The sequence below is a fragment of the Pezoporus flaviventris genome, unplaced genomic scaffold (assembly GCF_033815535.1).
Source record: "Pezoporus flaviventris isolate CSIRO_AGI_PZ_B2104156 unplaced genomic scaffold, CSIRO_AGI_Pfla_v1 ptg000036l, whole genome shotgun sequence".
NCBI classification, from domain to species: domain Eukaryota; kingdom Metazoa; phylum Chordata; class Aves; order Psittaciformes; family Psittacidae; genus Pezoporus; species Pezoporus flaviventris.
In genome coordinates this window covers 15,549,974-15,571,641 of record NW_026892584.1, presented here as the reverse complement: position 1 = coordinate 15,571,641, position 21,668 = coordinate 15,549,974, and the positions used below count along the sequence as shown (strand labels likewise).

The window sequence follows — 21,668 nt, the reverse complement described above, 5'->3', positions numbered from 1 at the left end:
TCTATCTTCTCTTTTTTTTTTTAATTGGTATACAGGATGTGTGATCATACTTTTTTTTTTTGTTCATTTGCGCTTGTCACTACTTAGACTTGCATTTTTTTCTTTTCCTTCTGAGGAAAGATCCTGAAATTGATGGCATTGCAATTCCTGACAAAGTGACACTCATCTCTGTTTGCAAATATATAGATAAATGGAATCCATTGGTGCAGGAGCATAACCTAATTGTAGAATAGCTTCTAATTGAGAATTAGGTATCTGCTGAGAGATAGTTCAAAATATTAATGATAATAGATTGGGTTTATATGTAATGTAAATAAATAAAAGTTTTATTGATTAATGTCTTTCCTTTCTCTTACACTATTTCAGAAAACTGTTCCAGTTGTTCTTCAGAGAGAAACTGAATTTTTATTGTTCTTGGAAGAACTACAGAAAGATGTCTCTGAGGAAGTCCTAAAGGTGAGCAATTTAGTATGCCCTGCTTCTTGTCGTTATTTATGCAGAATGTCCAACTTTGTCAGGTTTGGGGATCAAAGTTAATGCTTCCTGCTGAATTCAGTGCCTGGGGTGGTAATGTGTTATTAATCTTCTAGGCAGCTGAAAGGACTGTAATTCAGATCCCTTTCTGAAGTTAATCCAATGTGCCTGCGAGTGCTTTCTCTGGCTACAGAGAAGGCTGTAGGCAGGCAAGGAACAAGCTTTTCTGTGTGATCTTTCTAACATACTTCAATCCTTACTGCAGCTACTTGCCACAGACTTTTATCTATACACACCTTTAGTAATCATGAAGTTAAAACCCACTGTGAGCCAAAATAAACCATAGTCAGCAAGCACATTTTACAAGTATGTCTATTTTCTTCTTCTTCCTTCTGAGATCTTAATTTCCACCTTCTATGCACTCCTTTCTTGGAAGTTTTTTGGGTGCTGTAGTGTTACTACTGACATCATGTGGTAATTGGTATGATGTATACTCTGAGGTCAAGGACCAGTTTTTCTGTAATTCTTTAATACAGCAGACTGATATATTTGAGAAATACATGGAAATACACAAAGATGGATTAATATCAAAAGCAAGTATAGAGCAGAAAATCAAGAAAGTTGCTAACTGCAGAACTGTGCTAATTTGGCATTGGTTACAACAGGATTAGATGTGGCATGATATGTGGAATGTTCTCAGATGTTGCTTCTACTTTTATAGGTTCTAACTCTTAAAAGAATTTTTTTTAAGTTGAAAATGAAATCTTATTATATCCAGACACTATTTGCAGCTTTTAGATATGAATAAGGGAAAGGTGTTCAATGTTTCTCTTAAGGATACAGAATTAACAATTGCAGGCTGAAAGCAAGCAAGGTAAACTTGACAATTGATTGAAATAAATCTGCTTGAAGTCTGTTCATGACTGCTGAAGTCTGCGTACATTATCATCTAACCTCTAAGGTTGTGAAAGATTCCACTATTGTCCACAGCGTTGCACAGAAATAGGAGATTCAGCAACTTCTTATCTTTGTCACAATTACCATCAGAAGCATGTTAGTAGGTAGCGCTATGTTTTGATCCAGCAAATAAAGAAAAGGATATTGTGGACTTGTCTTCTACTGCTAATACTGTAATTTTTGCATACACCAATCATATCTCCCCTCCATATTGCTGGAGTTGTCTGTTCCAGCCAAGAACAGCACTTGCATAGTTCTAGAAGTGCCACAACTGCTCTTTAACTGCTGTTCAACTGGGTTGTCCCTCACGTTCCCACCCCTTGCTGTGAGAGCTAATAGGGTTTTTTGTTGTTGTTTGTTTTCCCCTTCCTAGTTTTGGAATTGTAGATTTGCTTCTGTTAGCAAGAAGACTGATTGTTGTTTAATCTGTGAGATTGCTTCTGAATCTGGTTCAACCAAGTTTGAAAAATTAGCATTGTTGAAGATGAGGCAATTGATAGATGGTATGAATCTGTAAAAGAAGGATTAAAAAAAAAAAAAAGAAAGCACCGGACACTAATCATGAAAATTGCGAAGATACAGTCGCATTGATAACACTGCCAAGAGGTAGAATATGGTAGCGCTTTAGCCTTTAGAAGCTGCCTGTGATCTAAGGTGACTTGCTTATGAGCACATGGCCCATATAATGTAGTTGTATATTACAGAATTCTTTATATTTTGTTTTGTATTCAGGCCTATCCGTTCTTCTAGGAAAGATATTAGATAAGGTGGATCTCCTCGGTTATATGATGTTTGCAAATTGATTTACCTTCTTGCTTTCAAGTTTCTCCTATTTTTTAAATAATTTAATTAATATTTTTAATGGAATCTGAAAGGCTTACTCTTTTATTATTTCCCTACCAGGAACTCTTTGAAGCATTTGAGTGCACCCAGAACAAGCACATCACAGATGGGAAAAGAAGAGATGGCTGTTCTCACAGATTCAGTTTGGATGTTGTTTCAGCTCTCCGGAAGCTTTTGCTGCGGGCTCCCCAGAGGGCAAAAGCCCTGCTAGAGTTCTTTCAGGAGGAAGGAAGCACACAGAGCTCCTCGCTCGAGCAATATTGCTCTCTACAAAACATCTTTGTTGAATTTCTTCATGACTCCTTGAAATCTCTGCAGAGGCTTCAGTGCAGTTCTGAGATGTCAGCAGAACTAGATCAAAGAGAACTAGTAGATACAATTTATGCTGCTCTTAGTATAGTGACTTTTGAGGTGGAGCAACAGGCATATGAAGTACACCACCTATTCATGGAGCTCTTGGATGTGTGCTGGGCCAAGGGAAGCCCACTGAGGGAGGAGAAGCTACTAAGCTGTATGCTGAGGAAACAGAACCATGGTGTGTTAAGCCTGTATAGCAGTGTTCTCATAGAAAGAATAAGAGAAAATTTTTTGGTGTCAAAGTCAATGCAAAAAGGTTTGTTTGTCTTTTTGCTTTAATTTCTGCTTAACAAAGCATTTGAGACATTAAACAAACAAGTTGTAAAGAAATCAGGCAGTGTTCTTGCTTAAGGTGCCTTAACAATGGAGTCTTGTAAAAGGTGATGATAAAATAATTTAAAGCAAGGAACTGGCATAGGAGCCCCAGGTTTCTCCCTATATTTCTGCAGTCTGTGCTGCTTTCTTTTGTGAGGACTTCCTTTACCACCCTTTCTCCTGCTGAAGATGTTGCTTGTAACTAAAAAGTTGACTCTTTAGATGTATATAAAGTATGTAAGTTCACCTCCAGCTTGAGGTCATTTGTGTTGGAAGATGTTCTATTGCAAGCCAATAACAGGTCAATTACCTCAGTAATCCCCAAATGTTCAAACCCCTTAATAATGGAAAACGAAATCTAAAAGTGTAAGGAGATACAGAGTGGCCTAATAGCCTAGCTGGAAAGAAGATGCAGTTTGATTACCTGCTCATTTGCCAGAGCCCAACTGTTGGTTTTATATCAGCTATAATGTCACAGCTTCTGTGTAGCTCCCTATGTTTGGTATATTTACTTGAGGATCTCAGTTGAAGCTGAGTGGTAGGTGGTGCCCATGCTCTTGTCAGGAAAGTGGCAGGTGAGAATGCAAGGAGGGAAAAGCTAGACTGCCTACCTCCTACAATGAGGTGTAAACCAGTGAGGTTTGTGTCCTCTTTCTTCCCTTCACTCAGGCATTGCTGAAGGGAAGTTCAGGCTGGTGTGGTGTGGCAGAATGGCATTTCTGATAATAACTACAGTTAATGCTTCCATATGAGGGAAGAAAACTGGAGGTATGGATACTTTCACACTCACTGAGTGTAGATCACTTCTCACTTTTCATAGATCTGAGAAATTCCTATGCTGAGCAAGTCTTTGCTAAGGCCCTGTATAGCAGCATAGTGTCTCAGAGCGCAAGTGACAACTCATGCAACAAATAAGAAGCATACAACTAGAGAAAGAAAGGTAGTATGACCTGAATTAATGCAAACCACCTGTGTGCTGAGTAGGCTCTTGCTATGTTAATGACTGTGCATACAGTTTCCTGGTTTTCTACCTGACTTGTTTAGTTTCTATGAAATTTCTCTGATGGCTCAGTATAATATCTGAGAGTCTTAACTGTTAACATGTAACAGCTGGTAAACATTGGAGGAAATGTTGAGCATTTCTCGGTTTAATTGAATGGCAATTATGCTGCTTTCAAAAACCTTCCTCTGTACTAGAAGGAAATGTTGTTGTGATGGTTTTTAGGTTTATCTGAGCAGCTGGATACAGAGCGAGCCGTGATGAGTTTGTTCTCAGATCCCGAAGAGACTTCTTCTTGGAAGACAGCCTGTTTCTACTGCTTGAGCAGCAACAAGCACTTTCTGGAACAGATTCTGGTATGGCCATAAAATCATTAAGTGGGAAAATCAGCGGTGGCTAAAGTCAGTCCCTGTATTGAACATATCTTGGTGGTGCGCAGAAACATTTTGTATTCAAATAGTGTTTACTAGGGGTCATAACTTACAGGAACAAGAAGGTTAACCGGTGATAACTCCCCTGCTTTTAGCTGTGTGATGAACTCAAAACATTCAGTAAGATTTTTAGAAAAGCTTATCTACATGCAGACTGAAGATTAGATCTTCAGGCTTTGATAAGTGCTGTGTTCTGCTTATAATTTTGTTGGATGTGCCACTTGATTTACCCCATGACCTTGAACTCATTGCTTTTCTTATTCTGGTAGACTTGGGCCAGTGAGACTAGTTTGCATGGTGAAATTTACGTTTTAAAGAGGTTGAAAACCTGGTGAAAATACTCGGGTATGAAATTAAGTATTTGAATGTGTTTTCATACGTAGAAGAAAAAGAATACAGGTAGGTGGTCGCTGTTAAAGTTCAAGTTTTTAAGGCCAAATATGTATTTCCACTTCTAAGTAACATGCTCATTCAAGTTTATCGCAAGACAGAGACATGATCAATATAAACAATGTAAAGATAATGTACTGAGGGAGTATGAGCTGGCTCTGTAGTAAGCATTTGAAATGATATTTTTTTTCCCTTGTGACAGTTTTACTGAAGTGTAAACAGGTGGCTTGGAAAATACAAGTTTAGGGACATTCCAGATGTGGAACTTCACGGTTTTAGTGAAGTGAAATAATGCTGAAATGGCTGCTGGCTTACATAACCTGCTAGGCATTATGGGCCTCTGCATTTTGGAAATATAAATGCTACTTCATTTTGTTTTGTAGGTGACTGCATTAACTTTACTGAAGAGAGAAGACTACTCAGGCTTGAACAGCTTATTGAGGAGAGAATTCAACCCCCTTAGTCGCCTCTTGGTATTGCTAGGATGGACACATTGTCAAAGTGTGGAATCAGCAAAAGCATTGCTGTGGACTCTTCACAAAACTCGGGTAAATCAGCAGAAAGCAAGTAACAGTATTGAAGTCTGAGTCCAGATAATGCGATTTGCTTGCAAATATGAAAATAATTAAAAGGAGGGAGTTTCCAGTGAGAATATTATTCTTTGTCCAAATGGAATTTAAAAAGCTAAAGCGTTACAGTTGAGTGGAGGTAACATTATTGAACACTTACCTTTGTTCTTACTCCTCAGCTTTGAAGGGATTATGATTGCCCAAGAGATTCTGAAAGCTTATCTTGCATAAGCTTTTCACCCTTTGCTGTTAACATGAGAAAGACAACTGTGGTTGTTGATTGATTTTGAAAAGAGCTGAGGGACATTTCATCCAGTGAATCATCCCTGGATAGTGAGTGACTAACTCTGGACACAACTAGCCTGAGTTCAGCAGCAGGGTAGCTGAATTTCTCATACCCATTCTCAAAATTAAATGATAAATTACAAGAGCTGTGACTGCAAGATCTGCCTTGTTTGGGGGGAGTTTTCATCGTTGAAGAAGAGAGAGAATTCTGACTCCAATGATGTCTGCCTGCAGGCAGGTGGCATGGAGAACAGAGGTGGAAATACAGAGAGCTTTGCGCTGCTGGGTCATTGGGGCACATCTAGGCTGGGATTACCTTAAGGGAGTTACCATCTATTGGTAATAGACTGAAGATCTATTCAATAGCCTCTGCAAAGTGAAAGTCTTAGATCTGATTTAACGGGCAGGTATCTGTGGTAGAAATGCACATGGTAAAGGAGAGTAACTGTCTGCTACTGAGCATATTATCTGGTTTAGTACATGCTTAGTTCTAGAGGTTAGTGTCTTACAGTGTTACTAACAAGCATTAATTTGCAGTTTGAAAGCTAACCTTGAAAAGGGGTGTAGCCACCCTTCCGTGGTCTGTATGTGTGTCACATTCAGGCTGACTGTTTCTGATGCTGCTTCAGAATAGCCCTTCCTTGCTGGCTTTGTAATAAAACTGTCAGTTTTCTGTACTTGAAAGTTATCATCTGGATAAAGAAGACTTATGAACATCCTGTATGCTGTACAGGTTGGTTCTGCTGTAAAGGGGATTTCTTGTAAAGGGATTCTTTTATTTGTCTTTCCATGTAGGGTCTGTGCAATGACTTGGTACTGAAAGACTTCTGTGATGGGCTGTGGTCCCAGGTGGAAGTTTTTGAATGGTGCCTACAGCAAAACAGGTAGGACTTTTTACAAATTGTCTTGCCAAATCTGCCTATTAGTTAATTCATGTATGCAAATAGAAACTGTGTTCTTTTCTGTGAACCTTGGCTGATCATCTTGTGATTATATATGACAAGCTCTTGAAACTGCTTCGTGGGCAATGCTGTTTTTCTTTTTAATCGCAGTAGTTTGGTTGAATCAGAATTAGAGTGGGAGATACGTTTTTAAACATATCCAAGAGACCCTAATTTGTTTATGCCCCTTTTTTGTTTGTTCTCTCTTGCAGTATTACTATCCCAAGGAAAATTCTTTTGCAACACTTGCACAATCTAGATTGCCACACTGCAGTATACTCTCTTCATCATCTCACTAATCTTCTGGCACTGAACGAAGACAGTGTTATTGAGCTTCTTCAGAAAGTTCCTGCTAGAGACCAGCAGATGCAGGGTAAATGTGTAGGGTCATGAGAACACAAAACCACATGATCCATCAAGTATGTGCTGCTTACTGTTTACGCTGGGAAGAATGTTCTTTTGTCCTGCTTCTGTAAATAAGGATGATATTGCTTATCAGCTGTTTTGTGGAAGAATACTAGGCAGCATGTAGAAATCATTTTGGAATCCTTTTGTGGAGTAAATTGTCTTCCAAGAAGGAATTGTGAGATCTCTTTAATCTCATAAGGACAGATCTCTTGAAAGAGATTTTTGCAGTGGTAACAAGATTTTGCACATGCTCATATGTGCTACTCATTGTAACTTACGTACTTTATAATACCCTTAGCTATCTGTGCCCTTATTTTTAAATCAAAGGGTAAAGCCAAATGAAATTGACAATATCTTATACTATAGCTAATACTAATAGTAATATTAAGTTTTACCAAATCTACTTTAATATTAAAATCAGTAAGGTTTACCTACAGGCTGTATTTGCATCCTTGTTGCCTCACTTATCTTCCTGTATTCCAATTTGGTGCCTAGAATACCTGAGTTTACTAAACACGTTAGTTCACTTAGAAGTGATTCCTTTGTACACTCTTTTGATTGCAGCTGATGGTCAGGTACAGCTGCTATTTTAATGCTGTTTTCTGATAGAGCCTCTTAATAACGATACAGAAAGTCAGTCTTCCTGTATGTGTTAGAACCTAAGAAGCTGCAATTTTTTGTGCCTTATTCCTTCTATGGATGGGAATTTGTACATGGGTAATTTTAACCTGCGTTGTGTGGAAAGCTCTCAGTGATGGATCTTACACAGATGTTCCAGTGGAAGGCAGTTTTTTCTCCCTCCAGTAATCATATTGTTAAGATGTTGCCTTCCAGTCCTATTTTACAAGTTTTGTTGTTAAAATTATCATGACAGTTGTCTTGAATAGGCTTAAAAGACATAATGATTGATACTCTATATAGATCTCAGGACAGACCACTGTCCTGCTTTCTGAAATTAATTGTTTTGTTCTTGCTGATGTTGTTTTTTTTTTTAATTAGTTCTTACATTTTAATTATTTTCTGCTTGCATTCTGTCAAAACTCTTTCAAAAACAGGAAGAGGCAGTCCCATCATAATCTTCTGGGAGCTGCATGACTATAGCAAAAGAACTCTAGCTGTGGTTTCTTTTCTATTTTCAGATCACTAATTTACGGAACTAGTTAATGGAAGACAAGTCCTCCCTTTCTTTTCAGTCCAGTGATTATTGTAAAAGTTAGATAATTTTATGAACACAGGTTAATAGTATCTCCTTTAAAATAATCTAATTTGAATCTTAAGGGAAGGGGTCATGAAATTTTGATTTGTCTGACTTGGTAGTGTTAACAGACCTTTTTCTCCATTCACCCCACCTACTTCTTCTTCCTCTTCTCTCTGACATATTTGACAGCTGCAGTAGTGAAACTGAAGTAGTGGTATTGTAGACAGTTGTGTTCAGGCGTCCTTCAGGTCAGTGTGTAACATTAGCTTTGATCACCCACACTAACAAAAGAAATGATGGGCAGAAATTTCTTCATGATGGATAGAATTCAAGAATAAGGTTTTAATATTTCTGGCATAGGAAAAAGAGTGCTTGTAGTTGAAGGATATTTCTTCTTGGTACAGGAAAAAGGGTTGGTTTAGACGTGGGTACTGGCACAGACTCACTGCATCCAAGTCTTTCCCCATGGGAGGCAAAAGTGTATTAAACTTGCATTAGATTACCTATATGTATCTTACAGTGTATCCAGTTAGCTATTTATCTTTTTAAGAGGACTGTATTTATTTGATCTCTGGCTTCACATACCTGAAGGCCTCTTAAGGCACTGGTATTGAGAGCTTTTTGAGTGCTGTGTATTAGTGTAAAGCTGCTGGTGAATTGTGGCATTTCTGTGGCCATGTGGATTCTGCAAAAGATTCATACTCTAAATGTTTCCTCAGTTCTGTGCTGTCTGCACAATAGTTTCCACCACTGTCTTTGTTTAGAATTGCAGTGAGAGGGAATAATGGGTTTCAAATTGTTTGTGCTCTTGAGGCTATTGTCTTGGCTGCTCTGTAGTTTTTAGAACAGTTCAGGCTGGTGCTTTTCTTTGAAATCAAGCTCACACCTTGTGGAGTACAATGCTGAAAGACTTTCTAGGTAATACTGTTCAGTCCCAGAGTTTGGGTGGGGACATTATCAGCACATAGCACCAGTGCTTGGTTTAAAAAAACTTGGCTGATGCTTCCCTTGTGTGACAGTAGGCAGAGGGACAGTCTCACCCTTGTACAAGAATATAGGATAGTGGATTCAAGCAACCTGGTTTAACATTGGGGTTTTCTTGGTTTAGCTTGGTTTGCTTCTTTGTTGGGGGGTTTTAACCTTTGTACAGTAGTTGGATAATTCAGCTAAACTCAGCATAACAGAATATATGACTCTGTATTGCCTTCCTGGGTGAAGGTGATGATCATGTGACTTGTATGTAATTTGCAGCTCTGATGTTCTGTTGTACTGAAAGGGGATCATGTCTCTGGCATGTGACACCTTCTTTCCTCAAAAAAAAAAAAAAAAAGGCAAAAGGGGAAAGGAGGGAGTATGATACTTCTTTAAGTTGCCTTTTTCATAAGTGTGTGAAGAAAACTGGGGGATGGTGCTTTTTGTTTAATCAGTGGTCAGCCACTGTGCGTAGACTCAACCGTGACTATTTGTAGAACTCCATAGAGGTGGTGGTATTCTGTGCTCACTGTGGTCAGTGAGCCAGTCTGCACTATCTTCCCTACTTATCTACTGTGTGATAGAACAAAACTTCTTAAGATGCTGGAGGGAGACAGGATCTGTCCCTGTATTGTGAATATATCAGTGTAGCTTAGTATGTACCTCTAATGAGAATCATCATGAGCAGAATTAGATCATTCTGTGCTATATCCAGCTCCTGTAACCCAAATTCACAGAAAATTTCCCTTTGAGAGAGAGATCCAGACCTGACTTTTCTGCACATATCTATCTGTTGTGTTTTGTTTTGTTTCAAATATTGTGAGGTACTGATGAGAGAGGGCAAATCTGGGATGGAGGTGCCATAGGGGAAGAAAGACTAGATATATCAATATTGCTGTGTGGGAACTGCAAAAGAAAATTAACTTGTTTTCTTGTCTACCTGCTACCCCCTCACCACCTTTCCCTCCACAGCAACAACATTCCCTAACACCCTGAGTCAGCAACGCAATCTGGCGCTCTTTCGAGCATTTTGTGCCATGAAGTATGCTGTTTACGCTCTCTGTGTGAATTCACATAAGCATTCCAAGTGCAAAGATTGTGTGCGCAGCAATCTTGGTGATATCCCTGAGGACGAAACTTTTGGAGAACCAGCAGGTGATTGGCCTTCTTTCTCAGGTTCAGTAGCTTGTGCTGTAACATTTGCTGGACTCTGAATTATTATTATTATTATTATTATTATTATTGGGATAATACTGCATCCTGTGTACATACGGTGTTTTTATTCAGTGGGCTGTGAGTGTTTTGCAAACAAGTATAATGGCATTTCTTTGAGGTGCTGTTACCTTTAATAATAATAGATATGAATAAGCTCCTTGCCTTCTTCCGAAATATTCTAGGTAACTCTATTAAAAATACAGTGCAAGAAGGTGATATTAGATACAGGATGGTAGTAGCAGGGATGATTTTGTAACAGGCTATGATTTCCCAGAGCTAAACCAGATTTACCCACTAAAATGGGTGTAATCTGGGTTTGCACATCATTGTACGAGGTGATAATTGGCATTCCTGAGAGGGAAGAAGCACACTACATTTTAAAATGTAAAATGTAGGCCACGTATTTACTTGATTTGCAGAGCAATGATTGGCTCTGAGCCACTGGGAGAGTTCTCTCTCCTAAGATTTTCTGAAAGGGCAGAGGCTGGAGGGAAGGAGCTGCTGAAAAATGTTGTAAATGTTCCTTACTTTTTTTTTCAATTTTACAGATTGCTCTTCAGTATTTCCTCAGTACCTTGAGAAGTGTCAGCAGTTCTTAAGGAGTGTTCCTGCTCCTCTGCGCCTGGAGGTTTTGGAGAACATCTTCTCCTTGCTCTTTGTTTCCTATAGTGATCTGCATACTGATACTCGTTTACCTGAAGACTATGCAGAAGATGATGATATTGAGAAAAAGAGTACTACTATGAGTGCAGAAGGCAGTGCTAGTCAGCATTCTTCCACCTCAGAAAGTCCACAGCACCTAATAGAGGCTGAAAAGAAATCAGAGAGGCGTCTGCTGACTGCTCAGACAGTTCACACACGCCCCCAAGATCTTCGTGACTTGATGTTAGATGGCCAAAGGTGTGAAACCTCTAGGCTGAGTTACTTGGATCTGAAACACTTCACCAGTGGTGTAACTGGATTTTTAGTGGATGATGTGGCCATGGATGCCTTCCTCACATTGCTTCTCAACCATCTGGAAGAAATTCAGAGTTCTCTCCCATGGGACTCTAGTAATGTACTTCATGAAGAGCTGGAGCTTGTAGAGTGCTTGAATCTTTCTGCAACCAGAGATGCCTTTGGAAGTCGTGTGTTACAGTTCTCCAAATATCTTTCTGAAGCTCACTGGCGATACAAGGTGGTAATGAGTAACAGAAATGCAGGTACGCTTTGTATTTAGCACTTTCTGATACATCCCGACTGTTTAGTGTCCTTATTTAACCCCAGATGGCAACTAAGTACCACACAGGTGCCCACTCTGTACTAGCCACTAGGAAGAAAATTAACTGTGTCCCAGCTGAAACTAGGACATTGTTACAGCTGCCCAGGCAGTAGTCTGGATGAAATTCCTTGAGCACATTTTGGCAGGTATTAGGAGAGCGATCTAGTTGGAGATTACCTTGCTCTTGCACCATTCCCCAGTAGGAGTAATCTCTATTATAATCAGAGAGTTTGGGTTTTCTTTTCTGCCTCCCCTTTGTGGATGCACTGCTTCAGTTTGTCTTTCTCCTGTTCTTTTGTTACAAGTTGTATTGACAGTGCGTTGATATGAAGGGACATGATGGTGTGTGTGATACAATGCAAGCCAGATAGACTCATTTCATTCATGAAGTGTTGATTTAGCCTAGTCTGGAAGCATGTTAAGAAGAGGAAGAACTTGGATTATTCTGGGGTGCAGACCACTCCTCAGGAGTAGCTAGAACAATACACTCAGGAGCCTATTTCCCACCTTCTTCCTTATTGTCAGCCCTACAGCTATCAAATTTCTGCTTGTGCTTATTGTGTATCTTGGACCATGCAAAGTCTATGTCCCAAGAAAAACTGGGCAGTATGGACCTTAAATGTTCCAAATTTCTAAAATTGTATTCAACTATTTCTCAAGTCTCCCCCTGTAAAGGAGGGGATGTGCTGGGACTTCTGTTTGAGTAGGCAGCCCTCAGTATTTCTATTGGACAGGCAGCAGCTTTCAGTGGGATTCTGTACGTTTGAGTCCTGACTTCTCACAAATGACAATTATTTGGTGAACATCTTTCAGGGAAAGGTGGCTTTTATTGACACTGCATATCTCTTGGATTTTTTTGTTTCAAGTGCTGACACCCCCATTACTTGCCCGCTTCCAGAACTATTGACTGAGTCAGGGTTCACTCCACCATGTATTGAAAAAAAACAGTTATTTCATCAAAACCTTAATGACAAATCAAACTCTCTTTTACTATTTTAATTCTTATTCTTTTTATCCTGTTTCTAGCTGCTTGTGTACTTGGGCTATACCTATTTTTCTGTATAGTTAGAATCATAGAATCATTTAGGTTGGAAAAAACCCTTAGTACTCATTAGGGATATGTAGAAGCTATAATACATTCCAAGCAATGTCGGATGTGAAAGTGATAACTGAATTGCATCAAACTTACTTTAAGGTGCTAGTTTAAACTTCATTGTGAAAGAGCTCTTAGCTGAGATTAACTGTGTTCCCTTTGGAAATTTGCCAGCATAGCTCTATCTATGTAAATGTGCTGATAGATTCTGTAATTTAGACAAATAACTGTTGATGGCCTATCCAGCTATTTGGTAATGTTTTGCTTAAATGTTTCGCAGAACATCACCTTGCAGCTTCCAGGAGATACTGCTCTTTAATCAGGTGCTCCAGCTTTAAGAAACGAAGTAGATCTCAAAGGTACAAGACAGGTGGGTTGAGAAAGTGACTTGGAGAAGACCTCTCTGAAACGTAATTTTGCTAAGCTCATAAAAAATTTGCTGAGCTCATGAATTGAATACAATTAGATTTAATAACTAAGGTAGAGAACTAGATTTATTTCCTTTAGTTTTCTAACAGATTTGAAATGTCTTAGTCAAGTTCCACTTGGATTGAGGTTGTTTTCCTAAAGTTCACCTACACAACTAAAAGATAATTAATTTTAAATTCAGGTTAGAAAACAGTTTCTTTCATACATAGTCTGATTTGGGGCAGGGGAGAACTTTGCAACTAGAGTATGGTTCTTCCCTTTCTCCATTGTATCCAGTGACTGCTATATTTTCATCCCTTTCACAGTAATGTTTAGGATGTGAATCTACAGGAATCTGTGGCTTAAATTGACAGCCTTAGAAGAAGGTTGGGTTCCTCACTCTTTTTCAATTTAGCCTTTAAAAGGTACATCTGTTTTTGGAGTGGGATGTTCCAGAAAAAGAAACTTCAGAGTATCTCGCAAGTCACTGATGGGCCACCCTAACAGTTTGTTGCCTAACATTTTCTTCAAATCAGGAGGTTTTGCATTTGTCATAGACATCAGTGATGGCTCATTGTGAGACACTCTTGAAGATCTCTTCTGGTTGCCTGACCTGTTATTTGCAGTAAGTTTTAATTACCTTGTCTAGAAAAAGTGCCTTTAATATACCGGTTTTTATTTGTTTCTATTTCAGATGGGAAAGAGGGAACTTCCAGTCCATCATTAGAAAGTACAAGTAGTGAGCTAAGCACCAGTACTTCAGGTATTAAGCCACAAAGTAGTATTTGTTTGTCTTGTCAGTGTGCATGATGAAGTATTTGCTTGATTAGTTGATGTGAATTACTGCTTATATAGAACAGGATTAGAACACTTCTCAGAGCTCCCAGTTTTGGGCTTTTTTTTTAAATTAGATTAATATATGTTTTCTGGAATAAGAAAATTGGATTTTTCTAGATATTTTTGGCTTACAGGAAACAGTATGCTATGCAGTGAGATGCAACAGTCAAAAAACCTAACAGACTGTTAGTCATGTAACCTAAAACATTCTTAGGCATGTTAAATTGATTTAACAAGTGCAGTATTTAAGACTTCTCCCTTCATCCATATTGAGCCAGTGCCCAAGCATTGCATGCACATTATGTAGCTCCTAAACAGTGTTATATTTGGATGAGATCCAGATTGAAAGTTCTGACTAAGTAGTGAAATATTGCAAGAATTTATAGCAAGATATTTATGTTGATCTGTACCCTAAAACTTCTTTCAACTCTGCTCCTATATCTTTCTGTTAAATATATGAAGTATCTGATATTTGGCTGTTATCTGGTGAAATGTTTTTTTTTCATAATAGTATATTGATTAATTCTGTTGTCTTGCAGAGGGAAGCACCAGTAATGTGTCTGGCTCAAGTGATTTGGAAAGCAGAGTGAGACGACAGCAGCAAAACCCCCTCATTCCTATGATGCTTTCCCCACCAGAATCACTGTTAGTGTCTTGTGTTTTGAGAGGAAATTTCGTAGAAGCCCATCAGGTAAAGCAGTTGCATGTATTTTGTGCAATTAAAAATGTAATTTGCTATTGATGTTTGTAGTTGTGATAGCTGATGAAATTCCTGCTTCTTTTGTATTAGGTAGCATAGGGCTGAAACATCTGCATTCCAAGTGAAAGGGTCACTTCAGAAGTAAAGTGAAAGAACAAAAATATTCCAAACCAAGATCCCAAGAATGCTGGGGTGGTTTTTTTTCCTTGTTATATAAAAACATTGTCTCTAAGCCTGGGTTCTGAAAGTATGAAAATGTTTGAGAGTTGGCCATGCTTAGTGTTTCAGCTGAATGAAGATCATAAAGAGCTCATGTGAAGTCTCCTGAGGAAGCAGCATCTGAACTGCTTACTTTTAGTCAGTGAATAAAACCCATGACGCTGCCAGTTGTAAGGTTGTCAGGAACATGGAAAGGTATTCCTTACCCAAAGCAGAGCCAAAGTGATAATTAAATTTATTTGAAGGAGGTGTGTTTTGACGCTGAATTCATGGTACTGAAAACAGGCAGAAAAACTTGAAGCTGACAGTCCGCAGATTCACAGTTGTTTGCTCCCTCACAGCCATGCGTACCTTTCTTTAAGGGACTTTTGGGCTGATGCTCTGAAAAAATATGTGAAAAAAGCAGTGACCTAGCTGAGTTTGAGAGTGGTATCAGAACAATTAGTATCATTTAAGCATTGCATTAGCAGCAGGTTACTGCTCAAACCAATAGTTCTGTTTGACATTAAGCATGCCACTTAATCTCTGCTTACAGGGCCAAAAGAAGAATTTTGTTTTGCTTTGTTACTTTGAATTTCAGTATCGCTGATGATGAATTCAAGCTTGGTTTGTGTTCTGTTGTTGGTTTGATAATAGGAACATGCACAGATGTGCTTATCTATTCTGTGTTAAATTTCTCGCTTAATTCCTTTCTGAATAAGAATTTGTTTAAAATGTTTACTTTGGAGGCCCAACTTGATAGGGTTTTTTTGTTTGTTTGTTTTGGTTGGGGTTTTTTGTTGTTGTTGTCTGTTGAAATCATGGAAAGTTATTCTGCAAGACGAGGTTTACGAAGATTAATTCAGCTCTAGCCTTGCAACAAATAGAATCATAGAATAGTTAGGGTTGGAAAGGTCCTTAAGATCATCTAGTTGCAACCCCGCTGCCATAGGCAGGGACACCTCACACTAAGCCATGTCACCCAAGGCTCTGTCCAACCTGACCTTGAACACTGCCAGGGATGGAGCATTCACAGCTTCCCTGGGCAACCTATTCCAGTGCTTCACCACCCTTACAGTAAAGAACTTCCTCCTTATATCCAGTCTAAACTTCCCCTGTTTAAGTTTGAACCCATTACCCCTTGTCCTATCACTACAGTCCCTAATGAAGAGTCCCTCTCCAGCATCCCTATAGGCCCCCTTCAGATACTGGAAGGCTGCTATGAGGTCTCCACGCAGCCTTCTCTTCTCCAGGCTGAACAGCCCCGACTTTCTCAGCCTCTCATATGGGAGGTGCTCCAGTCCCCTGATCATCTTCATGGCCTCCTCTGGACTTGTTCCAACAGTTCCATGTCCTTTTTATGTTGAGGACACCAGAGCTGCACAAAATACATAATAGCTGAGCTTTGTAAAAATAGTTGAAAAATTTCTCTAAGATCCTGTTTGTCAGGCACTTAAAACTCTCTACATTTCAGCCTTCTGTGTCTGGGTTTTTTTTTCCATTGAAGTATGTGCTTTATTTTATTCCTTCATCTCTTCTAAAAGCCCCCAAAGTTCTTTGACCTTTGAAAAGTTCTGTTGACATACTCTGTAATTACATATATTGCTGTTTCTGAAAGGTGGCATTGATGTTTAATCTGGATACTTCACCTTGCTATGGTGAATTGGTTTTCATGGAACGCTACCAAGAGGCAGTACAAGAAATGGCAAGAGTGGAGCACAACATTGAGAATCAAGCGTCAGATGGCACTGGAGGCATCAGGAAATCTGGCAGTGGCCGTTCAACACTGCAAGCTATTGGGAATGCAGCAGCAGCTGGTAAGGACTGGGGGGGTTTGAGTTTTTTATCATAAAAGGTGAGGGAGAGGGAGAAGTGGAAAATAGGAGAAAGCAATTTGAAGACTGTCATAATGAGTGCAGCAGTTCTTCAGAAGAGTACATGGTGGTTCTTTGCATTGTGAAGACTAAGAATGCTGAAATTTGCTTTTGATGCCCAGGTAGTTTTACCCATTCTGCAGTAATTAGTCCATGGTGCAGGCCACCTATTGAATTATTTTCCAAAAGGATTAAGAGAATAATCATCTATGACAGTATCTTGAGACACACAGCAAGTTTAGTCAGTGATTTTGTGTTTTACTGATGCATGTAGGTATGGTATTTTATTCCATCTCGGACGTTACTGATAAATTGCTTGCAACTTCTGGAAGTCTTGCCCCTACTCTCCAAGAAAACTTCTGGATCAACAACATCCAGGTGGAGCATACTGATCCTCTGCGGGAAGTCCTGGAAGATCTCAGTCCTTCAGCAATGGCAGCATTTGATCTGGCTTGTACTCAGTGCCGTCTTTGGAAGACATGCAAACAGCTTTTGGAAACAGCAGAAAGAAGACTGTACAACAGCCTTGAAACTCGGGGTAGGCTTTTGATTTTTGTGTTTATTAACTTGGGCCTGGGAGCGGAAAATGCCTATCTGTGACTGTTGTTTGTGCTAACACCTGAGCCTTAACTAAATCTCATTTTGTAGTTTTTATGTTAGTTTCTCCTTTTTCCACTCCTAACCTTTATTTTGTCCCCTTTTGCAAAATAACTTTTCCAGGCCACCATCCTGACTTTGGTTCACTGTACTCTGAAGGTGTAAAGGGTTTTTCAGCAGTTCTTCAGCAAATAAGTAAAATTCTCAACTATTCCTGTGCATCTCAAGGGCAGTCCAAGCCAGGTAGTATGCTTTGCTGATAAGATACTCTGTTGAAATGTGTTTAAGTTCAGTTCTTGTCCTCTGTTGCAATGGAAATTTGAACCTTCAGGTTATTAGCTTAAAATAAAAAAGGAGTGGGGGGGCAAGACCCAAGCTCAATTCTGAATAAAAGGAAACATTTTGAATTTTGCAAACTAATTGTATTATAAAACAATTTTGGTTCTGTGGGGCTTTTTCTGTGCAGAAGTATTTCTGTCTTTGTTATAGTTGCTGTTTCCTTCTCTCTCTTTGTAGAGGTCTCGGATGAGAAAATAGGGAATCATTTTCGATGCAGTATTGTAAACCTTCTGCAAGCTTGTTACCCTGCCTTGACTGAAGAAAGTATTACTAATGAAATAATTTTATCACAAAATCTGGATCAAATCCTAAAAGCACTGACACATGTCGAACGTTCTGTGGGTGAGTTACTTGTGTGATCATGAAGACTGACAAATGGATCTAAACTTTTTTTTCTGCCTGACCAAGCAACTCTAAATCTAGTTGTAATGCTCTTTGACATATGCATAAGTAATTTTTTTCAAATCATAAATGCAAAGTGTAAATTTTGTCTGTAATTCTTATATTCTGAGCACTTGTTTTCAGAGCTAAAATTGTGAACTTGACAGAGATGAAAAGACAATATTAATGAGGACAATTGAGGCTATTATTTGTCCTATTTTTCTTCAGTCCTAACAAGGAGTTCTTACAGTGTATTTTAACCTGACAGCTTATAGATAATTTGGTGTATCTTTACTGTTGCCTTTTTCTTTTATTTTCTTCCCAATCTTACTTTTTGTCATTTAATACTTACTTGAATCTTAGATGTGTGTCTGTTCTCTTAAACCAGACTCTAAAGGCAGCCTGCTTGGCACCTTGGTGGAGCAGGTCTCTCTCAAACCTGCAGAGCTGGGGAAGCACATGGTTTGGAATCAGTCACAGCTCCTGCTGAGAACTCTTGCCCAAACTGTCCAAATCACGCCAGAGAGCAACATGCAGACAAACTTTGTGAAGACCTTCTTTGACTACATCACTAGACTGGCTGCTGTTTTATTACAAAGCCTGAATGCAGAGCTAGGTAAGAGACTTCTGCTGGATGGTCTGAGCCTAGGCAAAGATACCCAGACACTGTAGTCTGATCTGATTTGGGAAAGTAATTGTACAAAAATCGTTCCTTGCCAAACGTGCCTACCACCTGTGCATAGTCATCTTTTCATTTTGACTGATTATTGCGCTGTTTTCAATTTTATTTCTTAACACCTAGGCCAATCACAGCTAAGATAAAAATAGTTAATGGCAGTAGGAAAATGAGAACAGAAATGTTAACTGCTGCCCAGATTCTGTATTTCAGTTAGGCAAAACAAAGTCTTGACCTCCAAATATTCTGATCGCTACTCTGTAAGGCAAGATTGAGTCTTGCATCTAGTAGATCAGCATTTTTCTGCTCAGTTAGAGGCAACCAGTGCCCTGCTTCTCCACAGGGATAAGAAAAGAGTGTGTAGAAGGTTATGCAGAGATAACTAGGCAGATTTTTTTTCAGATAATCAGCAGATGATGGTGGTCCATGGAAAGGAAGGCACCATTGGCACATAAAGCTATCAGAAGAACAGAAAATTCAGTGTGCTAGGAGAAAAACCACTGGTCTAGGTTTTAAATTTGACATTAATTGAGCTGCTCTAATGTAAAATACCACAGTACTGATTTCAGAGAATACCTTCCCAAGAGAAAAGGGCAAAGATCTGTTTTCAGACATGATGGTTCAGCTCAGGTCACTACTGTAACAGCTGTAACATTTGTATGGACATGATTCAGTCCTAGTTGACTGACTGCTATAGCCAAAAAAAAAAAAAAAAATTGTGAACCTAGATGTCACTTAAAGGCCAAAGAGTCTCCACAATACCTGATTTGGTAATAGGCCTAGTAAAATGTGATAAGACTTGTTTAGTATATTCTGTCAATATGTTTGTATTATAATAAATGTTCTGATTTTTCTTTTTTAAGATACATCTGCAGAAGTGAAAGTGGCAAACCCTTTCATATTGTTACAGCAGAGCCCATCTCAGCTGCTCTCCCAGCTTGTGTTTGAGAAACAGGTTCATCCTGACAGGTTGGTACTTTAAAGATTATGTACTTCTCTAGGTTATTTTGGTGTTGGTGACTTAAGACCTCAGCCAGGATTAAATTTTTCTCTGACTGCTTAGCATAGGTTGTATAGCCAGCTGTGTCCCACCAGCTAATCACTTAACATTGCAAGGGTTGGAGTACAGGGAAGAGCTTAGTCAGTGGCTTCTCCATCAACTTGAAGATTTTTTATAATGAACAGTATGGCTCTGTATTTTTAACAGCTGCTGTCTGTTGTGAAGAGAGAGTGCTTTTATGCGGATTTTTTTTTTAACTGAATATGTGACAGTTCAGAGCAGTGGACTTGCAACTTTACAGTGTAATAAGATATAACAGACCTGTAGAGATTATATAGATGTAATAGATATAATAGACAAGCTTCTTGTGAATACAGCAGTGCATGGCCTTGCCTAGTCAGTAAGTAAACTAGATAATCTGAGGTATTTACATCACAAATTACTAAATTAGGCTGGCATGGAAAGTGTCTGATTTGACAAAGCTCTTAAAAAGATGAGCACTAACTGTGAACTTTAGTATGGTACATTTAGGTAAAAGTGAATGTTTGAGGAGTGGGTTCATTATCATTAAAAGAATAGCAGCCTAAGCTCTGAATTACCAGTGTTGTGCTGTATACATTTTTTTCACACTGAGTAAACATAGGATATGTACTCTCCCCCAGTGAAGAATATTAGGGGGCTTGTTGTTACAAAGCATTTGGAAGATTTATGAAAATATGTAATTGTAAAGTACCTTTTATGTGTTCTGAGTAAGCTGTTTCGGGTTTCAATCCTGCAGGGTTTCCTCTCTCTTGGCTAAAGAAGAGTTGAACTTGAATGTGCAGCAAGTTATTGTTCGCTGTTGCTGTGAACCACTGTCATTGTGCAGTGCAAGGCAAAACAGCCAGGCGAAGTCTTTTGTGACAAACATCAACAGTTTAACACATCAGTGTGCCTGCCACTGCCTGCCAGATGTTGAAATACCTATTCTCAATTCTGCAGTGACCTCTGAGGATATCTCCATTCTGGCCCCATCCCCTGTGAATGACTTGAGCCAGCACACACTCACTGCCTCCTCCCTGGACTTCCTAAAGTCTCAGTCAAAGCTCACGGCCACAGTGGCATGTCTATGTGCATCTAATATACAGAAAATTCCCAAATCGAGTTTATCTTGGATGGAATTTCGGGGCAAAAGGGAGGTGCCTTTAGGTTTGGAGCAAATTTCCAGGGAGTGTGAGACATTGTTGAAGGAGTTTCCAATATTGGAACGATTTCTTTTTACTATGTTTGAGCCACTTCAGAATCAGCAAGAGGAAGGTAGCAGTTTGGTTACCGTCTTCTCTGGCAAGACATACATATCTCTGGTTCTCCTAGGACTGCATTCCACCACAGCTGTTAAGGTATTAATGGGAGTCTTTCAACAAGCTCTTGCTGCAAAGAACTGGGACAGAGCTCTGAAGGTCTTAGATCTGTACAGTCAGGGCATGGAGGAGCTGGTCAGTGTGAAGGATGCTGTGCTGAGCTGTGCAGCTGCTGAAGGTAAAAAAGATTGTCAGGCTTTTTTCTCTTCATCTTTTTCTTTTTTTTTTAATGAAGAATACAGCCTGGATCAAGAGGTGAAACTAAAGTAGAGATCCTTGGGCAAATCCAAAGACAGAAGCAGATCCTTTCCCTTCATTCTAAATTTGCTTTCTCTGATGGTGTTGTTTCAGTTTTGCAAACGCGCAAATCCTGACCAATTTAGCACAAGAGAACTTGCATGCATCTGTGGTGATATTTTTATGTGGAGCTCTGACCACATGAGTAGACATTGATCATATACTGTTAATGAAGCATCTCTTACAGCAGTGTTGTTGTCATACATGGATGATGTATCCTGTGAAAGCAGGTGGCTTTTGGAGTTTAGAGATAGTAAATGTCCATGCTAACTTGGGTTACTTCCTGTGAGAATCTGATGCTTGGAATGAGTC

At 39.2% G+C, this 21,668-nt stretch overlaps 1 protein-coding gene across 6 annotated transcripts in view; it reads left to right on the top strand.

The window, feature by feature from the left end:
- ZFYVE26 (zinc finger FYVE-type containing 26) overlaps positions 1–21,668 on the top strand; it is a 46,002-nt gene that overhangs the window by 2,661 nt on the left and 21,673 nt on the right. For 4 of the 6 annotated variants that reach the window (XR_009745101.1, XM_061463306.1, XM_061463305.1 and 1 more), the window contains exons 4-21: positions 367–456; positions 2,335–2,887; positions 4,172–4,302; positions 5,151–5,315; positions 6,417–6,505; positions 6,775–6,935; positions 10,113–10,295; positions 10,904–11,557; positions 12,990–13,079; positions 13,812–13,880; positions 14,494–14,645; positions 16,471–16,669; positions 17,001–17,264; positions 17,447–17,566; positions 17,840–18,004; positions 18,432–18,659; positions 19,583–19,688; positions 20,498–21,237. Coding sequence is in view for 5 of the 6 variants with exons in the window: in XM_061463306.1 (XP_061319290.1) it covers positions 367–456; positions 2,335–2,887; positions 4,172–4,302; positions 5,151–5,315; positions 6,417–6,505; positions 6,775–6,935; positions 10,113–10,295; positions 10,904–11,557; positions 12,990–13,079; positions 13,812–13,880; positions 14,494–14,645; positions 16,471–16,669; positions 17,001–17,264; positions 17,447–17,566; positions 17,840–18,004; positions 18,432–18,659; positions 19,583–19,688; positions 20,498–21,237 (4,159 nt within the window). In the remaining variant the exon portion in view is untranslated. Of the gene's footprint in view, positions 1–366; positions 457–2,334; positions 2,888–4,171; positions 4,303–5,150; positions 5,316–6,416; positions 6,506–6,774; positions 6,936–10,112; positions 10,296–10,903; positions 11,558–12,989; positions 13,080–13,811; positions 13,881–14,493; positions 14,646–16,470; positions 16,670–17,000; positions 17,265–17,446; positions 17,567–17,839; positions 18,005–18,431; positions 18,660–19,582; positions 19,689–20,497; positions 21,238–21,668 lie in introns of those variants that run through there. The other 2 variants (XM_061463307.1, XM_061463309.1) reach the window with 2 other exon arrangements.